At 41.3% G+C, this 15,748-nt stretch overlaps 1 protein-coding gene across 3 annotated transcripts in view; it reads left to right on the top strand.

The window, feature by feature from the left end:
* CSF1R (colony stimulating factor 1 receptor) overlaps positions 1-15,258 on the top strand; it is a 56,945-nt gene extending 41,687 nt beyond the window's left edge. For all 3 annotated transcript variants that reach the window (XM_081935065.1, XM_081935064.1, XM_081935066.1), the window contains exons 16-21: positions 2,661-2,776; positions 4,725-4,847; positions 5,085-5,196; positions 10,174-10,273; positions 11,390-11,495; positions 11,887-15,258. In XM_081935065.1, the coding sequence (XP_081791191.1) occupies positions 2,661-2,776; positions 4,725-4,847; positions 5,085-5,196; positions 10,174-10,273; positions 11,390-11,495; positions 11,887-12,021 (692 nt within the window). In that variant the 3' untranslated portion in view covers positions 12,022-15,258. The remainder of the gene's footprint in view (positions 1-2,660; positions 2,777-4,724; positions 4,848-5,084; positions 5,197-10,173; positions 10,274-11,389; positions 11,496-11,886) is intronic.
* Positions 15,259-15,748: the final 490 nt, after the last annotated feature.

Here is a 15,748-nt window from a genome sequence, read left to right as displayed (position 1 = left end):
CTTTCCTTACTTTCACAATATATTATTTTCCAACCTTTTGTTGTTGTTTAATCATGTATCAATTGAACTAAGTTTTAGTTACTCATTCTCCCTCATTGATCCTTCCTGCAAATATTTTATAAATTAGCATCTATCTAAACCAGGGGTGTCAAACTCAAGGCTACTTAGATCTGGCCCACGGGGCTGCCCTGGAAACAGCGAAGGACTGGCCTGCGGTGCTTCTGCCAGCAAAAACTGGCTCCCGAGCTCCATTTTTGGCTGCCAGGGCCTCCTGCAACCCTCTGCCAGTGAAAATGGAGCTCGAGCAAGCCCAATTTCAGTGGCAGAGTGCTCAGGCTGCCATAGACACCCCGACTGCGGAGCTGGCCACAACCACCTGGCCATGCCCACTCCATCCATCAAGGTCAAACACAACCCTGATGCAGCCCTCAGTATAATCAAGTTTGACACCCCTCATCTAAACTGTAAATACCATAGGTCTGTGCATCTAGATTCTCCTTCCCCTCCTTCTTCTTTTTTTCTTTTGCCTTATAAGCAACGTTCCCTCACAGCAGAAAATTTTTATAGAGCCACTCCTGCTGGTGGCTCATTCATTGTGGTCTTTGGCCATGGATGCTTATTAGTGGAATGGCAAGGACTGGATAAATGTGTGCCATCTGGAGAACTCTAAAGCATTACATTTGTCTTCCAAACCATGCCAGTTTGGCTGTTCTCTGTTTGGAATACTAAAAACAGGCTCCTATTCTGAATGATTTACTTCTGGAAAGTTTTCAAGCCAGCCAACTCAGTGTGATCCAGGAAAAAGGGAACATTTCATCTCTGGGGTGACTGGGACATAGCTACTTCCTATAATTGCAATCCTTACATATTCCCAGTAATGCCTACTACACATAACAATAATACAGCAGATATAGATGTTAAAGTTATAGTGCCATAGATAAAGCTTGCTCTTTGTTGTAATGTTCTTCATACAGCTATACTTAAATTCCTCAATTGCAGACATGAGACATGTCTCATTCAATGTGCACAGGGTATGTATCGGATCATTCCTCTCATACCCCTGTCAGAAAATCCAGATCTGGACATGATCCTTCTATATGATGGCGGAGGGAGTGTGGGGTATTTTATTACTTCCCTTTTATTTTTATTTTGTAATATTTAATAGATTACATCAATCAGTCAGTCTTGGCTTTGTTCCTCAAGTTTCTTACAGGATCAGCTTGTTTCATGCTGCATTAACTTTAATGAGAGGTTTTCTTAAAGGGACTGCAACTTTTTTTCCCCCAAACTTATGCAGAAAACATTTTTGAAAAAATGACAAGTTGCTTTAATGAAAGCCCCCACACACAAAATTGAAAGCACCTTTTTCAAATTATTTTTGGAGCAGGTTATAACCTTACCCTTTTCAGCTGGAAGTCATTTGGCATGCAAATAATTGTCCATGAATTGCATCTTTACCCCTTGCACCTTTGTTATTTATATTCTTTAATCATCATGCTTTAAGGTGAATTTCACAATTAAAGCTGCTTGGGTGTGTATATTTTCTGGTCACGAATCCTTTCCAAATATAAATCAGCTCCAATGAAGGAGAACATTTGTAGGGCAGAGTTGAAATGAGGGTCTCTGGGGCTCTCACTGGGCTTTCTTACAGATATTTCATTACCCAAACTAGGTAGCATCATCAGTGCTAGCAAGCTCAGGGAGCACCAAATACCCCCTCATAAAGCAGTTCTTTATATGTAAAGTCCATAGATAAGCAAAACCAATATATAAAGAGAGCAATTATAGATGAGCAAAGAGAACAGAACCATTAAATCTCCTTCTGCTCAGCAATTTCCAGTTCATTCTTGGAAATGGCTACCAAAAATTAATTCCATTAGTTTCTTGGGAGTTACTTATATTTAGTCTCTAGATAGAGAGGCCTTTGTTATCATGGGTGATTTCAGATTCAGAGAGTTCACTTCACTTGAGGATTATACTTTTTGACCCTTCTTATCTTAATGGCTTACTGCTAACTGGCCTTCATGGTCCTCTTTGTGGCTATCGTTACCTATCCTTCAAAGGCATACCTTCAGTAGAAAAGATACTATAACCATAAAATCAGGAAAAAGAAGAAGAAGAAGTTAGGAGAAAAGGGGAGAAGAAGAAAATTGATTAAAAGTGGAATTTGTGAGAGCCCAAGAGAAAATGGATAAAAGAGGAAGAAAGGGAAAAAGAGTTGTATTAGTAGATTAAAGGGAATAGTAGTATGATTATTATTGCTATGTAACTAATAAAAAAAATTGTAGTATATTGTTAATTGTAGAAAAAATTGAAAGAAGTGCTCTCTATGTTAAAACTTAATTAGAGATATATTGTTTATAGTAAAATAGACCAATAGAGAAATATGAAATGATAATTTGGTGTAATTGTTGAAGGGGCAACTGAAGATATTGCTTATGTATTAAGAAAAAATAAGTATTAAAAAAGGGAAAATAATGGAAGAAAATAACTTGGCTGAAAGTGAAAAGCAAGGTATAATGTAAAATGGATTATGTAAATGAGAGGATATAAAAGTAAACATTTTGTGTAAATTTGTATTAAAAAATAAAAAAAACTTTGGATATTAAAAAGAAAAAGGTATACCTTCAATGACCTCTGTGAACTTTCTCCCAATCCAGGAACAAATTTGGTATCAACTGAAGGAAAAGAAGACCTACGTTCTCTTGATCTCTTTGATTTGCTGCAGTTTTCCAACCAAGTTGCCCAGGGAATGACTTTCTTGGCTTCAAAAAATGTGAGGACATTCTCCTGACAATGTATATAATCATCGCCATCCTAAAAAAAGTTCAGGCCCAAGCTTGATTTCCTGTATTATCTGCCCACCAGGAAGGAATTTTTTGTTATTGCACAGAATAATATAAAGGTAGTCCTCAACTTACAACAGTTTGTTTAGTGACCGTCCAAAGTTACAGCGGCACTGAAAAAAAGTGACTTATGACCATTTTTCACACTTATGACCATTTTTCACACTTATGACTTTTGCAGCATCCCCATAGTCACGTGACTTACATTCAGATGCTTGACAATTGGTTCATATTTATGACAGTTGCAGTGTCCCAGTGTCAAGCCATCATATTTTGCAACCTTCTGACAAATGAAGTCAATGGGGTAGCCAGATTCACTTAATAACCATGTTACTAATTTAACAACTGCAGTGATTCACCTGACCAATGTGGCAAGAAAAGTAATAAAATGAGGCAAAACTGACTAAGCAATATAAATTCTCAGCTCAATTGTGATCGTAAGTTGAGGACTACCTGTACAACCCTACCTGTTCATAGTGCTGTGATTCCTGAGGTGATCCACGTATAATTTAAGAATGTGTTCTTAAAGAGTATACAACTTGGGAGTATTCTTTTGGATTGTGTCTTAATCACACACAACTCTGTGTGGCTTTTGAGAACAATAGCGTCTGTGTGAGAGTGAATATATAGTCCTGTTAAAGATAATATGAACACTGTGTTCTCTCTTTTCTAACCAGCATAAAAAGAAGAAGCATGTTGATTGATTGAGTGAGTGAGTGAGTGAGTGAGTGAGTGAGTGATCGATTGATCAGTTGAAAACATTTATATGGTTACGCATTTAACAGATAAGCTTTGAGCATCCATTTGAATATGTGTTTGCTTAGCTGTTGTGGGAAGCAAGGAGTAATCTGACATAAACATTAGCTGTAGCAACCTCCATCCTTTCCAATGATAGCAACTGAAAGTGACAGTTGATGATTTTGACCCTGTCTTAAAATGCACTCTCTCTGGTTCTTTATTATAGCAGACGTTGTACATTATATTCAACAGCAAATCTAGTGGTTAAGACACAGATTCTATAAAATAATAGGTCTTTCCCCTCTCTTCCTATACAGAGTTTGTACAGGTGTTGTGTGGCTGGGGACACTGCCTGTGTGGTACCCTAATAGCTCTGTCAACTTTTAAATAATGGATGCACTGAGATAGGAAAACCTGCAAAGTAACACTTATAAGAAAGGAAAGAACAACCAAGTGTATTTGTATTATTTGGTTTTTTTAATGTCCACCTCCATATCAAGCAAAAAAGACAATGGAAGAGTTCAGAAAAATAACTCTGCAATAGTTAACTCAAATAGTTGAATTAGCCAAACATATCCACATATGATTCAATCTTTTGTAGATATATTGGCATCAGTAAGTAGATTTATTTTGCACAAGGTGTCCTAAGTGGCACTTTTTTTTTCATTATTATAGGCAATGGATTACTATAGCTTGGAGGAGACATTCAAGACCATAATCAAGTTCCTCCATTCCCCATTACTCTAGATTGTATTAATTCCATTGGCCTAGAGTCTAGACCATATAAAACCATTTGTAAATACCATGTTGAAGACTTTTGACTGCCCTTGCACTGGCCAAAACTGGAGTAAATCTGCCTTGCTGCTAATCAAATTATAGGATCAATAAATTGAAACAAAAAGCCTATGAGTTTCCTGTTCTAACTTAGGCACGAAAGCTGCCTGAGTGATCCTGGGCCAATCATTCTCTCTCTTTGCCCAACTCACCTCTCTGGGTGGTTGATGTGAGGAAAATGGGAGAAGGAAGGAATATTAGTTGAGTTATTTTATTTTATTTTTAAAGATAAAACTAAATAAATAAAATGAGAAGAAAATCAATTTGCCTCTTTCCCTCCTTTTTTTCTCTCATTCTTGAATCCAGTGCATTCATCGGGATTTGGCAGCACGGAATGTGCTAGTGGCTGATGGACTAGTGGCCAAGATCTGTGACTTCGGCCTGGCTAGAGATATTGTGAATGACAGCAATTATGTTGTGAAGGGCAATGTAAGTAACTGGAATGAATCTATACCTTTACATCCGATGAAGCTGAATCAAGCTGTAGTTTCACCTGGCTCTGAAATATCTCTATTGATTGATAGCAACTATCTAAGCATCCCTCTGAGGTATACCTGGACGCACAGATCATCTGTGTGCAAAGAACGTGCTCTAATGTTTAACTTCTGAAAAGTCCAGGTGAGAATGCTAAGGGCTTCCTCCTGAGTTTAGACCATATCATTCCAGGCTCGCCTCCCAGTGAAATGGATGGCACCGGAGAGCATCTTTGAATGTGTCTACACAGTACAGAGTGACGTGTGGTCTTACGGCATCCTTCTCTGGGAGATATTCTCCCTAGGTAAGAGAAGAACATTTCTAAATTTGTTTCTTTGTTTATGCTTGCCTGTTTAAGCCTGCCTTTTCTATGCGGAAAGACTTTGTCAAAAATGCAGCTTTGGGATTCATGACTGTGCATCCACATCATGATGCAAAAATATGAATAACAGAATAATAGAGTTGGAACAGACCTTGGAGGTTTTCTAGTCCAACCACCTGCACAAGCAGGAGACCCTGTGCCATTCTGAACAAATAGCTGTCCAATTTCTTCTTAAAAACCTCCAATGATGGAGCATCCACAGCTTCTGGAGGCAAGCCGTTCCAGTGGTTAATTGTTCTTACTGTCAAGAAATTTCTCCTTTGTTCTAGGCTGGTTCTCTCCTTGATTAGTTTCCATCCATTGCTTCTTGTCCTACCTTCAGGTGCTTTGGAGAATAGGTTGGCCCTTTCTTCTTTGTGTCAGTTCCTCAAAATTGGGACACTGCTATCACGCTACCCCTAGTCCTTCTTTTCATTAAATAGAAATACCCGATTTCTACAACTATTCTTCATCTTGGGTAAGGAAAACTTCCTCGACAAACAATGATTTTATGATACATTTACATCTCCAGCACCTGTTACCAATTAATTTTACCCCCATGATTCCATTTTTATGTACACGAAGCCGGAATTACTGCGGCTGCGGGAATCCCCTTTCTCGCAGGTTTGGCCTCCAGCCCTTTCAAGGGCCCACCTTGAGGACGGGTTTATTAACCCTGAGAGGTGGAGGAAGCGTAAATTAAGGGGTTTTTTAGTAAGATATTTTTTAAGAATTTGTAGGGATTCTGGGGTTGGGGGGTGGGAGGAGGTCAGGAGCGATGACAGAGCCAGGTCACTAGGTGTGGTCGCGAGCGGAAGGAGTGGAAGGGAGGAGGAGGGGGAGGATATCGTTCCTATACAGGGCTCTTTGATTCCAATGGTCGTAGGGAGGGGCAGATGCGAGGACAGAAGAACTCGTAGTCGGTTGGGAGACCGTGGGTGCTGGTTAAACCCGATCGCTTGTACCAACCCCCGCGTTCTAGGTGGTCAGGAGTTGCAGACCCAGGGCCTGAGGCTGTTGTTATGCAATGCGAGGTCCGTTGTTAATAAGGCCCCCCTCATTCACGACCTAATTGCGGAGGGGGAGCCGGACCTCGCGGGAATAACGGAGACCTGGTTGGGCCACGAGGGAGGTTTACCCCTCGTGGAAATGTGCCCACCAGGCTACCGAGCATTTCACCAGCCTAGGGCCCAGGGAAGGGGCGGTGGGGTGGCAGCAATTATTCGGGAGGATTTAGAGCCGAGGGAGTCTACTGTGCCACAGACGTCCGGATGTGAATCCCTTGTTGTGAAATGGGGTCCTGGGAGACAGTTGGGCCTGCTGATAGTATACCTGGCTCCTCGCTATACATCAGCGGCCCTGCCTGAACTCCTCGAGCTGATCGCATCGGTGGCGGTTGAGACCCCCAAACTTTTAGTGATGGGGGATTTTAACCTACCATCGATGGGAGAAGCATCGGAGGGGGTTCGGGAGTTCATGGCTTCCATGACAGCCATGGACCTGACTCAATTGATTCAGGGCCCGACACACGAGGGAGGTCACACCCTGGACCTTGTTTTTGTCTCTGGCCAGTGGTTGAGTGATCTGGGAGGAGGGGATTTAACCATCACTCCCCTCTCATGGTCAGATCACTCACTCCTTCGTCTTGACTTCCCTGGTGCTACCTCCCGCTGCAGGGAGGCGGAACCGGAAAGCATTAGATGGTTCCGCCCCAGGCGCCTGATGGAACCGGATAGGTTCCAGACAGAGCTTGGGCCACCACCTGTAACCCTGACCCGCCCCCGGGTAGAGGACCTGGTGGTCGCGTGGAATAATGCGACTACCGGGGCCTTGAACCGGGTGGCGCCTTTGGGGCCTCTCCGGCGGCAACGATCCACCCTGGCCCCTTGGTTTACCGAGGAGCTAAGGGTGATGAAATGCCGCAAGAGACGCCTAGAGAGTCATTGGAGATCCTCCCGTTCCGAATTTGATCGAACACAGGCACGAGCCCATTTAAGGACGTACCTTGTGGCATTGAGAGTGGCCAAACGCCAATATTGTGCCACTCTCATTGCATCCGCAGAGAACCGCCCTGCCGCCCTGTTTCGGGTGTCCCGCTCCCTCTTGTTTCAGAGGCCGCGGGAGGCCCCTTTACAGGGCAGAGCAGAGGAATTTGGAAAATATCTGCAGGATAAAATCGCTCAAATCCGGAAGGATTGGGTCCCTGTCAGTGGTTCAATGGAGACGTCCGTGGCGAATCTTGAGGAATCGACCTGGGAGGAGTTTGTCTTGGTTGCCATCGAGGATTTGGACAGAATGCGTAGACGACTGCGACCCATCACATGTTTATTGGACCCGTGCCCCTCCTGGCTTGTACTGGCATCCTGGGAGGTTACACGAGACTGGCTCCTGGGCCTAGTGAACGCTTCGTTGAGCGAGGGGTCTCTCCCGGCCGCCTTGAAAGAGGCGGTGGTGAGACCCTTGCTCAAGAAGCCTTCCCTGGACCCTTTGGAGCTGGCCAATTATCGTCCTGTCTCCAACCTTCCCTTTTTGGCGAAGGTTGTAGAGAGTGTGGTGGCTTACCAGTTTCCACGACATCTGGAGGAAAATGATTATCTAGACCCGCGCCAGTCCGGCTTCCGCCCCGGTCACAGCACAGAGACGGCCTTGGTCGCGTTGGTGGATGATCTCTGGAGGGCCAGAGATAGAGGTTGCTCCTCTATCCTGGTCCTATTAGACCTCTCGGCGGCTTTTGATACCATCGACCATGGTATCCTGCTGCGCCGGCTGGAGGGGTTGGGGGTCCGGGGCACCGTTTTGCGGTGGTTCGGCTCCTACCTTTCTGGCCGGACGCAGCGTTTGTTGGCAGGGGAGGAGAGGTCGACCCTACGCCCCCTTACTTGTGGGGTACCACAGGGGTCGGTCCTCTCGCCACTCCTGTTCAACACATATATGAAGCCGCTGGGTGAGATCATCCGTGGTTTCGGGGTGGGATATCATCTGTACGCTGATGATACTCAGCTGTACTTTTCCACCCCGAACCACCCCAACGAGGCCGTCGAAGTGATGTCCCGGTGTGTGGAAGCCGTACGGGTCTGGATGGATGGCAACCGACTCAAACTCAACCCCTCCAAGACGGAGTGGCTGTGGGTACCAGCTCCCCGGTTCAGCCAATTAATTCCATCATTGGCCATCGGGGGCATCCAACTCGCCCCCGTGGAGCGGGCGCGCAATTTGGGCGTCCTCCTGGATGCCCGGCTGTCCATGGATGACCATGTGACAGCCGTGGCAAGGGGGGCGTTCCACCAGGTTCGCCTGGTGCGCCAATTGCGCCCCCTACTGGACCGGGATGCCTTACGCACGGTCACTCATGCGCTGGTGATGTCTCGCTTGGACTACTGTAACGCTCTCTACATGGGGCTTCCCTTGAAATGCACCCGGAGGCTACAGTTGGTCCAGAACGCAGCCGCGCGGGTAATTATGGGGAGTACTAGGTACTCCCATGTGACACCGTTCCTGCGCGAGCTGCACTGGCTTCCTGTGGTCTATCGGGTGCGTTTCAAGGTTTTGATAACTATCTTCAAAGCGCTCCATGGCTCAGGACCTAGTTACTTGCGGGATCGTATTCTGCCCCATACATCCCTGCGACCAATCCGCTCGCACAGAGAGGGTCTCCTCCAGGTGCCGTCCACCAGGCAGTGCCGGGGGGCGGCGCCTAGGAGTAGAGCCTTCTCTGTGGCGGGCCCAGCCCTGTGGAATGACCTCCCCCCGGATATTAGGAATACCTCTGACCTCCGCTCCTTTCGTGTAAAGCTCAAGACCCACCTATTTCAAGTAGCTGGCCTGGCTCAACTTTAATCCAACTATATCGCTCCTGACGGGTTTTTTATTTGGGGTATTTTAATTGTATTAAATTATTTAGGGGTTTTTAAACATTGTGTTTTTAATTGTTTTTATTCATCAGCTCACCTCCTCCTTGTATATTTGTATATGTATATGTCTTGGTATACGTTTTTGTTATATGTATGTTTGTCTATATATTTATTTCCTATGTTTTATTGTACGCCGCCCCGAGTCCTTCGGGAGAGGGTGCGGCTAAGAAATAAATATTTATTATTATTATTATTATTATTATTATTATTATTATTATTATTATTATTATTATTATTATTATTATTATTATTATTATATGTTTTAGCCTTCAGCTTGTTAATCATCTTTGTTGCTTTTCTCTGCACTCTTTCCAGAGTTTCAAAATAGACTCATAATATATAAACACAATATATTGTGGTGATCAAAAGTGGATGCAATATTCCAAATGTGACCATACTAAGACTTTATAAAGTGGTACTTCAAGTGATCTTAATTCTATCCCTCTGTTAATGCAGACTAGGATTGAATTGGCTTTTTTTTTTGGCAAGACTTACATGCTTGCATTGTATATAGAGATATCAGAACAGTTTTAGACTACATGTGTGCTATCATTTCAATTTAGTCTTGGCTTGCTGCAGACAAATAGCAGAAGACACTTCATTTGTGAGGGGTTGAGAAAAGTGTTAAGGAATGAAAGGCTTTTATAGCATTCATTTAAACAAATTAACACCGTAAATCAGGATGATATATCACATTGTCGGTGGGTTTTAATGGGCAAGATTTCATCCCTTAAACCCTGCTCCAAAAATTAAATATTTTTTACTCTTAGGACAATCAGAAACGTTCATCTCCAAACACTAACCATGACCACTGCAAAGCCCATGCCGGAAAAATGTTTGTCCATTGTCTTCATACCTCTGATTCCTCTGATTTTCCTCTCAAACTGCCTGCCAAGAATGACCAAGGGGAAACTACTTCCTAAGACATTTTAGCTAGTTCTATAGGGAGCCTTCTAAAACTGCAGGGTCCTTATCCATATAAGCATTATCCATTTTCTTGTGTTCATAGGAAGAAGTCCCTATCCTGGCGTGAAAGTGAATAATAAGTTTTATAGCCTTGTGAAACAAGGATATCATATGGGGAAGCCAGATTTTGCTCCAAATGATATGTAAGTAAAAGTACTGCAGTTCCAGGTACCCAAACCATTCACTCATTCACTCGTTCATTTATTCAAAAAAAGCTGAGGGAATCTTGATATCTTTCCAGATATTTCTCAGAATGCTCAGGATGTTTCCTCGGTCAATCTGCCCACCTATTTACAGATTCTTCTGGTGTCATGGACATCATTTGTGTACAATTGAATTCCATTCATTTTGTCCATAACCTGTGAATCTGAAAATGATCTATTCAGGGCTGATTATATGGGATTCCCTCCTTTCTCTCAGTTTTGAAAGGTTGATGTTTATGCTGAGGAAAGACTCCTAGCCATCTTGGTTAGTTGTCTTTGGCAGCACAATGGTACATCTACTGTAGTGGTGGGTTTCAAAAATTTTTAGAACCTCTTCTGTAGGTGTGGCCTGCTTTGTGGGAGTGGCTTGCTGGCCATGTGACTGGGTGGGCGTGGCTAACTTGTAAAATGTGGTGAAACTCACTTAACAACGCTCTTGCTTAGCAACCAAAATGTTGGCTCAAAACTCTGGCATTTGAAGCAAGCAAGTCTTAAAGCTGTCAAGTTACAAGACCCTTGCACCCCTAACCCTTTAGAAAAAAAAACCCAGGGGTGTTCAAACTTGACAGCTTTAAGACTTGTGGACTTCAACTCCCAGAATTCCTCTTCTCGCTCTTCAGCTTGATGATATGTGGACGGGCGGCGGGAGGGAGCTGGAACCGGTTCTAAATGGCACTGTAGATTTGTGGAATCTCTTCTATAGAAGAGGTTAGAACTGGCAGGAACCCACCCCTGATCTACTTAGACATTCAGCTCATCGAACTTAATGGGCACACATGGGAAGTTTGGAATAGAAGCTTTATGATACCCATCACTAATCTAATTGCTAATTTCCCATTCATTCATAATATTTTTCAAGGAAAACTCCGATGGGTCATGGAGCCTGAACCATGGCAAAGGAGAGATGGGATAGCACAATAGTGCCCAAGGAGATCAAAGATGCAAAAATTATAGGCCAGTGACTGTTCAATTAGCTGTCACATATTATCATGCAATTTGCTTCTGAAATTATCAAACAGATTTTTCTTCCTTTCCCACCTCCCATGTCCGATACAGGTACAATATAATGATGGCATGCTGGAAATTGGAGCCCACTCAACGGCCAACTTTCAGTCAAATCTGTACCTTAATTCAGAAACAGCTGGATGCCATTAAGGAACAGGTGAATGGTTTATTTTACAAAATTCAAAAACAAGAAGCTGATTCAGCCAAGATTGTGTTTTCACATTTTTTTCATTTTGTCATAAAAGTTGTCATTAAATGGCCCTCCAAAACACCTTATGCTTTAAACCCTGTTCCCTCTATATACATCCAAACAGTGTCATTTATATGTGCACGGTAAAATAAAAATAAGAAGGGTAAAATGCTATAAAAAAACAGCTTGGGTACTCCGTGTAGATAAATATATAAATAATGTAACATTGACCTCAAGGCCAGAGTAAATTCATTTGGATTAATTTTAATTGAGTTTTCAAAATAACACATTTCAGATTCTGAAGTACGTTTGTATTTCTTTTTCTCTTTCTTTCTCTCCTCCTTCCTATCATATGAAGGATTATAAAAACCTGCCCTGCCCCAGAGAGGAGGAAGACAGTGGATGTGAGCCTGCCAGCGACTTTGAAGAATCCTGTGAGACAGGAGAAGCCGAGCAGCCCCTTCTTAACAGCAACAATTATCAGTTTTGTTAGGGTGTTCTGTGTTCTGGGCCTTCCGGATGATGAAATGCCAGCTGGGATTGAACTTGGATTTCATGCAACCCCCATCCCTTTTTGAGACTTTTTGCATCAGAAAACAAGACAGTCATACGTAAGTCACAGACTGGGGTCATGCCTTGCACTGACAGCAGATTCCTAAATTCTCCATTCTACTTAATTCTAACTACAGGCAGGAGGGCTTTATCACTCTTGACCGCTTAAGGTAGGATGTTGGAGAATCGGGGCATCAACTTTGCAGAATGGGAGAGATTGTTAAGTGCAATCACAGAAACAAAGCTTAACAAAGTAAATTGACTTTTCTTTTCTCTACACACTTTTCTGCTACAAGCTATCAAACCTATAAACTATCATATGGGAGAGAAAAAAGAATTAGATTACCCACATTTTGAACCAGATGGGAGGTTTGCGGAGCAAGATCAGGGAACAGAAAGAAGTAGAGGCATTCCCATGGTAACCTGCTGTTCTACAGTCATTTCTTGCAGCGTAGGTGGCCAGACTGAAATCCACAGCAAATAACCAAACCAAAAGGGGACATTGTTGGAAGAGAGGTGGCCTTTGGCAGCATGCGGGATTGTTAAAGATAAGGAGGATCGTGGGAAGATTTCTCGAGACACGTTGCATTCATCTCATCCTTGAAACAACCTCCAAACCTGGAGAAAATACCAAAATTGTACCATTTTGCCACTGAGTTTTGGCATGGGTTGAAAGGATGAGCCAAAAGTTGTCCACCCATCATAGAAAAGAAAATTGCTGGGCCTATAAGAAAGAAAATAAATCTAATTCTCGTAAACTTTTTTTTTAAAGCTTCAAGGTAGCAACTCTATTTTTCTCTCTTATGGCATTACCATTTCAGAACATGCAAATTACATGGTATTGTTTTGAATGTTATTGAATGTTATTACTGAAAGAAAGGAATATAAGCCACTCACTGACCCTCTGTATTGAACTGGCATAAAACCCCCAATAAATTAATTACAGGTAGTCCTCAACAATTGAGGCCAGAATTTATGTTGCTAAGTGAGAAATTTGTTAAGTGAATTTTGCTCCATTTTGTGACTTTTCTTGTTAAGTGAATCACTGCAGTAGTTAAATTAGTAACACGGTTGTTAAGTGAACCTGGCTTCCTCCATTGACTTTGCTTTGCTTGTCAGAAGGTTGCAAAAGGGGTCACATGGCTCCAGGACATTGCAACCGTCATAACTGTGAACCAGTTGTCAAGGATCCGAATGTAAATCATGTCACCATGGAGATGCCGCAGTGGTTATAAGTGTGAAAAATGATCATGTCACTTTTCTCAGTGCCGTTGTAACTTTGAACGGTCACTAAATGAACTGTTGCAAATTAAGGACTAGCTGTATTATGATTTTCTGTAAAAACCAGTCTGTTAGCTAAGATTAGATTTAGATATATGCTCGCTTGTTATTAATGAGTACTTTATAACATTTATACTTTATTCAAATCAGTTCAAAATGAAATTAAACTCTTTCCAAATGTATTAGCATTGTTGCCTTTAAATTTACTGATTTTCAATGTTTTATCTATTAGATGGGAATAAAGAATAAGTGCTAATTATTTCGGGTCACATCCTGGAAGGGTCAAAATACGAAATTGCGTATGTACATGTGTTCAACTTTAGAACAATAATAAGCTCTACTTTTCCTCTATTTTCCATTTTATCAATTATTCTAGAGTTTAATGCATATATTACAACACTAGCTTATTTTGACTACTAGCTTAGTCTGGAAAATAGTGTCCATCTCTTGATGGACAGCTTATTTGATGGGAAGATGATGCCACTCAGTCTTCCCAAAAGGTGTAAGGAGAATCTAATCCTTCACATACTGTAATACTAAATTAGAGTAATGTGAGTTTCTAAAATAGTAGTATCTGAAATTGTAGCTCAGTGAAACAACCAAACTGTACACTTTTGAGTTAAGAAGATGCAGCTACATTCTATCTTCATATTAGATTATTGTAACCTACTGTATTAGTCAGTAGGCAGTGTTTGAAGTCTTAATTGGAATCTCAGTTACACAATACAGCTGCTAAGTTATGAACTGAAAGTGGCCATAAGAATCGTCTTGCCACTTCAATGAGCTACCAAACTGCCATTCCATTTCGGAATATCATTTAACATGCTAGACCTCAGCAGGATCAGAAGACGCTTACATGGCAAAATTCTAATATTATTTCAGTCAGGCTTTCTACCTTATTAGATATAGTCTTTATTATTATGTAGGATTTTTTTCACTCTATCATTCCTTATGCTGTGATTAAACTTGATATTTTTAGTATTTACCTGTCCTTTGCATTATTGAGAAAAAGCATAGCTACATAGTATTCTGTAAACTCAAGGGGGGAAAGAAAACTACTGGCAACATAAGACTACTGGCGTTAGGTATTTTTTCCAAGCTGTTTTTATAAATAAAGGATTTTTAAAATATCCTATTAAGAGGACAAATGGGCAATCGGTGTGGGACATTTAACAAGTGTTTGTTTTGTAGCATGCATTCCACACAGTATACCTGAAACACAGTGGTATCTATACGTATTGCAGCTCATATGCACAAGTTGCTGGAACAGATATTTTACTATCTTTGAGCTCCACTTCTATTTGATAAAGCTGTGCAAAGCACTACTCTTTAGAATTGTTAATGCAGAACAATTGTTTACCAAGTTCATGGAGCCCATAAAATTGTTTACATTTTTTTTGGTAAATTCTTTACAAAGTCCATGCATTCTTTTTCTATTTAAAAAGAGGTTCGCCTACTGTTTGTTTCCCAGTGATGACTTTAAAACTTGTAGTAGACCCGAGCAGCTCTAAATAATTGTAACAATTTAACCAGTTTAATAATTGCTCTGTTTAACAATTTTTACACAGGCTTTATGTAAAAAGATTATTCACTTTGCTAAGCAGTCATCCCTGAAGCTCACACAAATGAAAGGGAATATTCATGATGCTTAGCCACAATTGTCTTTATGTAAATTGCAAAATCCTTTGATAGACTTAAGGACAGGGAACATGCTTTATTTACTGCACAAAACTCCAGGTAATGAAGATTACTAGTGCTCAGTTATTGCCAGATTGTTATTAAAAAATTAACTGCTGTTTCAAGCATCCTTGTGTTAACAATTGCATAAATGTGAATTTATTTGTAATTCAACTACCATGAAAAATAAATCAATTTGATCAAGTAACTTGCAATCTTTTTAAAAAAAAAAAAATCCGTGTAAACATTTTATTACTCTTATCATTCCTTATTCTGTGATTAAACTGATCTTTTAGTTTCTAGTATTTATCTGCCCTTTGCATTACTAAGAAAAAGCAGTAAGCTACAAGGCTGATTTTTACAAATTCCCAATAGTAAATACCAGATTATATTAATTGCAGCTCTAGTTAAGTTAATTGTGTTAAGAAACAAAGCCCAGCAACTTAATTGTCTGATTCTATACACTCTTATATAATATGTTTAATATGGCTACTAGGACCTGGGGAATGGGTTGGGGGGGGGGGGGGGGAGAAAGCCTGTCATGTTTTGGTTTTGTGATGGAAGTTTTATGTTTGGTAATAGGAGAAAGTTTTGTATTGTATTGTTACTTGTTTACCTGTTAGCTACCCAGAGTTACTTTATATAACATGAGCAGTCATACAGATCCTTTAAATAAATGACCAAGAATATAGAAAGCATTATTCTATCCT

Source organism: Natrix helvetica (genome assembly GCF_964273705.1).
Source record: "Natrix helvetica genome assembly, chromosome: 1".
Classification (NCBI taxonomy): domain Eukaryota; kingdom Metazoa; phylum Chordata; class Lepidosauria; order Squamata; family Natricidae; genus Natrix; species Natrix helvetica.
Note: the sequence above shows the minus strand (reverse complement) of the source record. Positions and strands in the feature narration are given on the sequence as shown.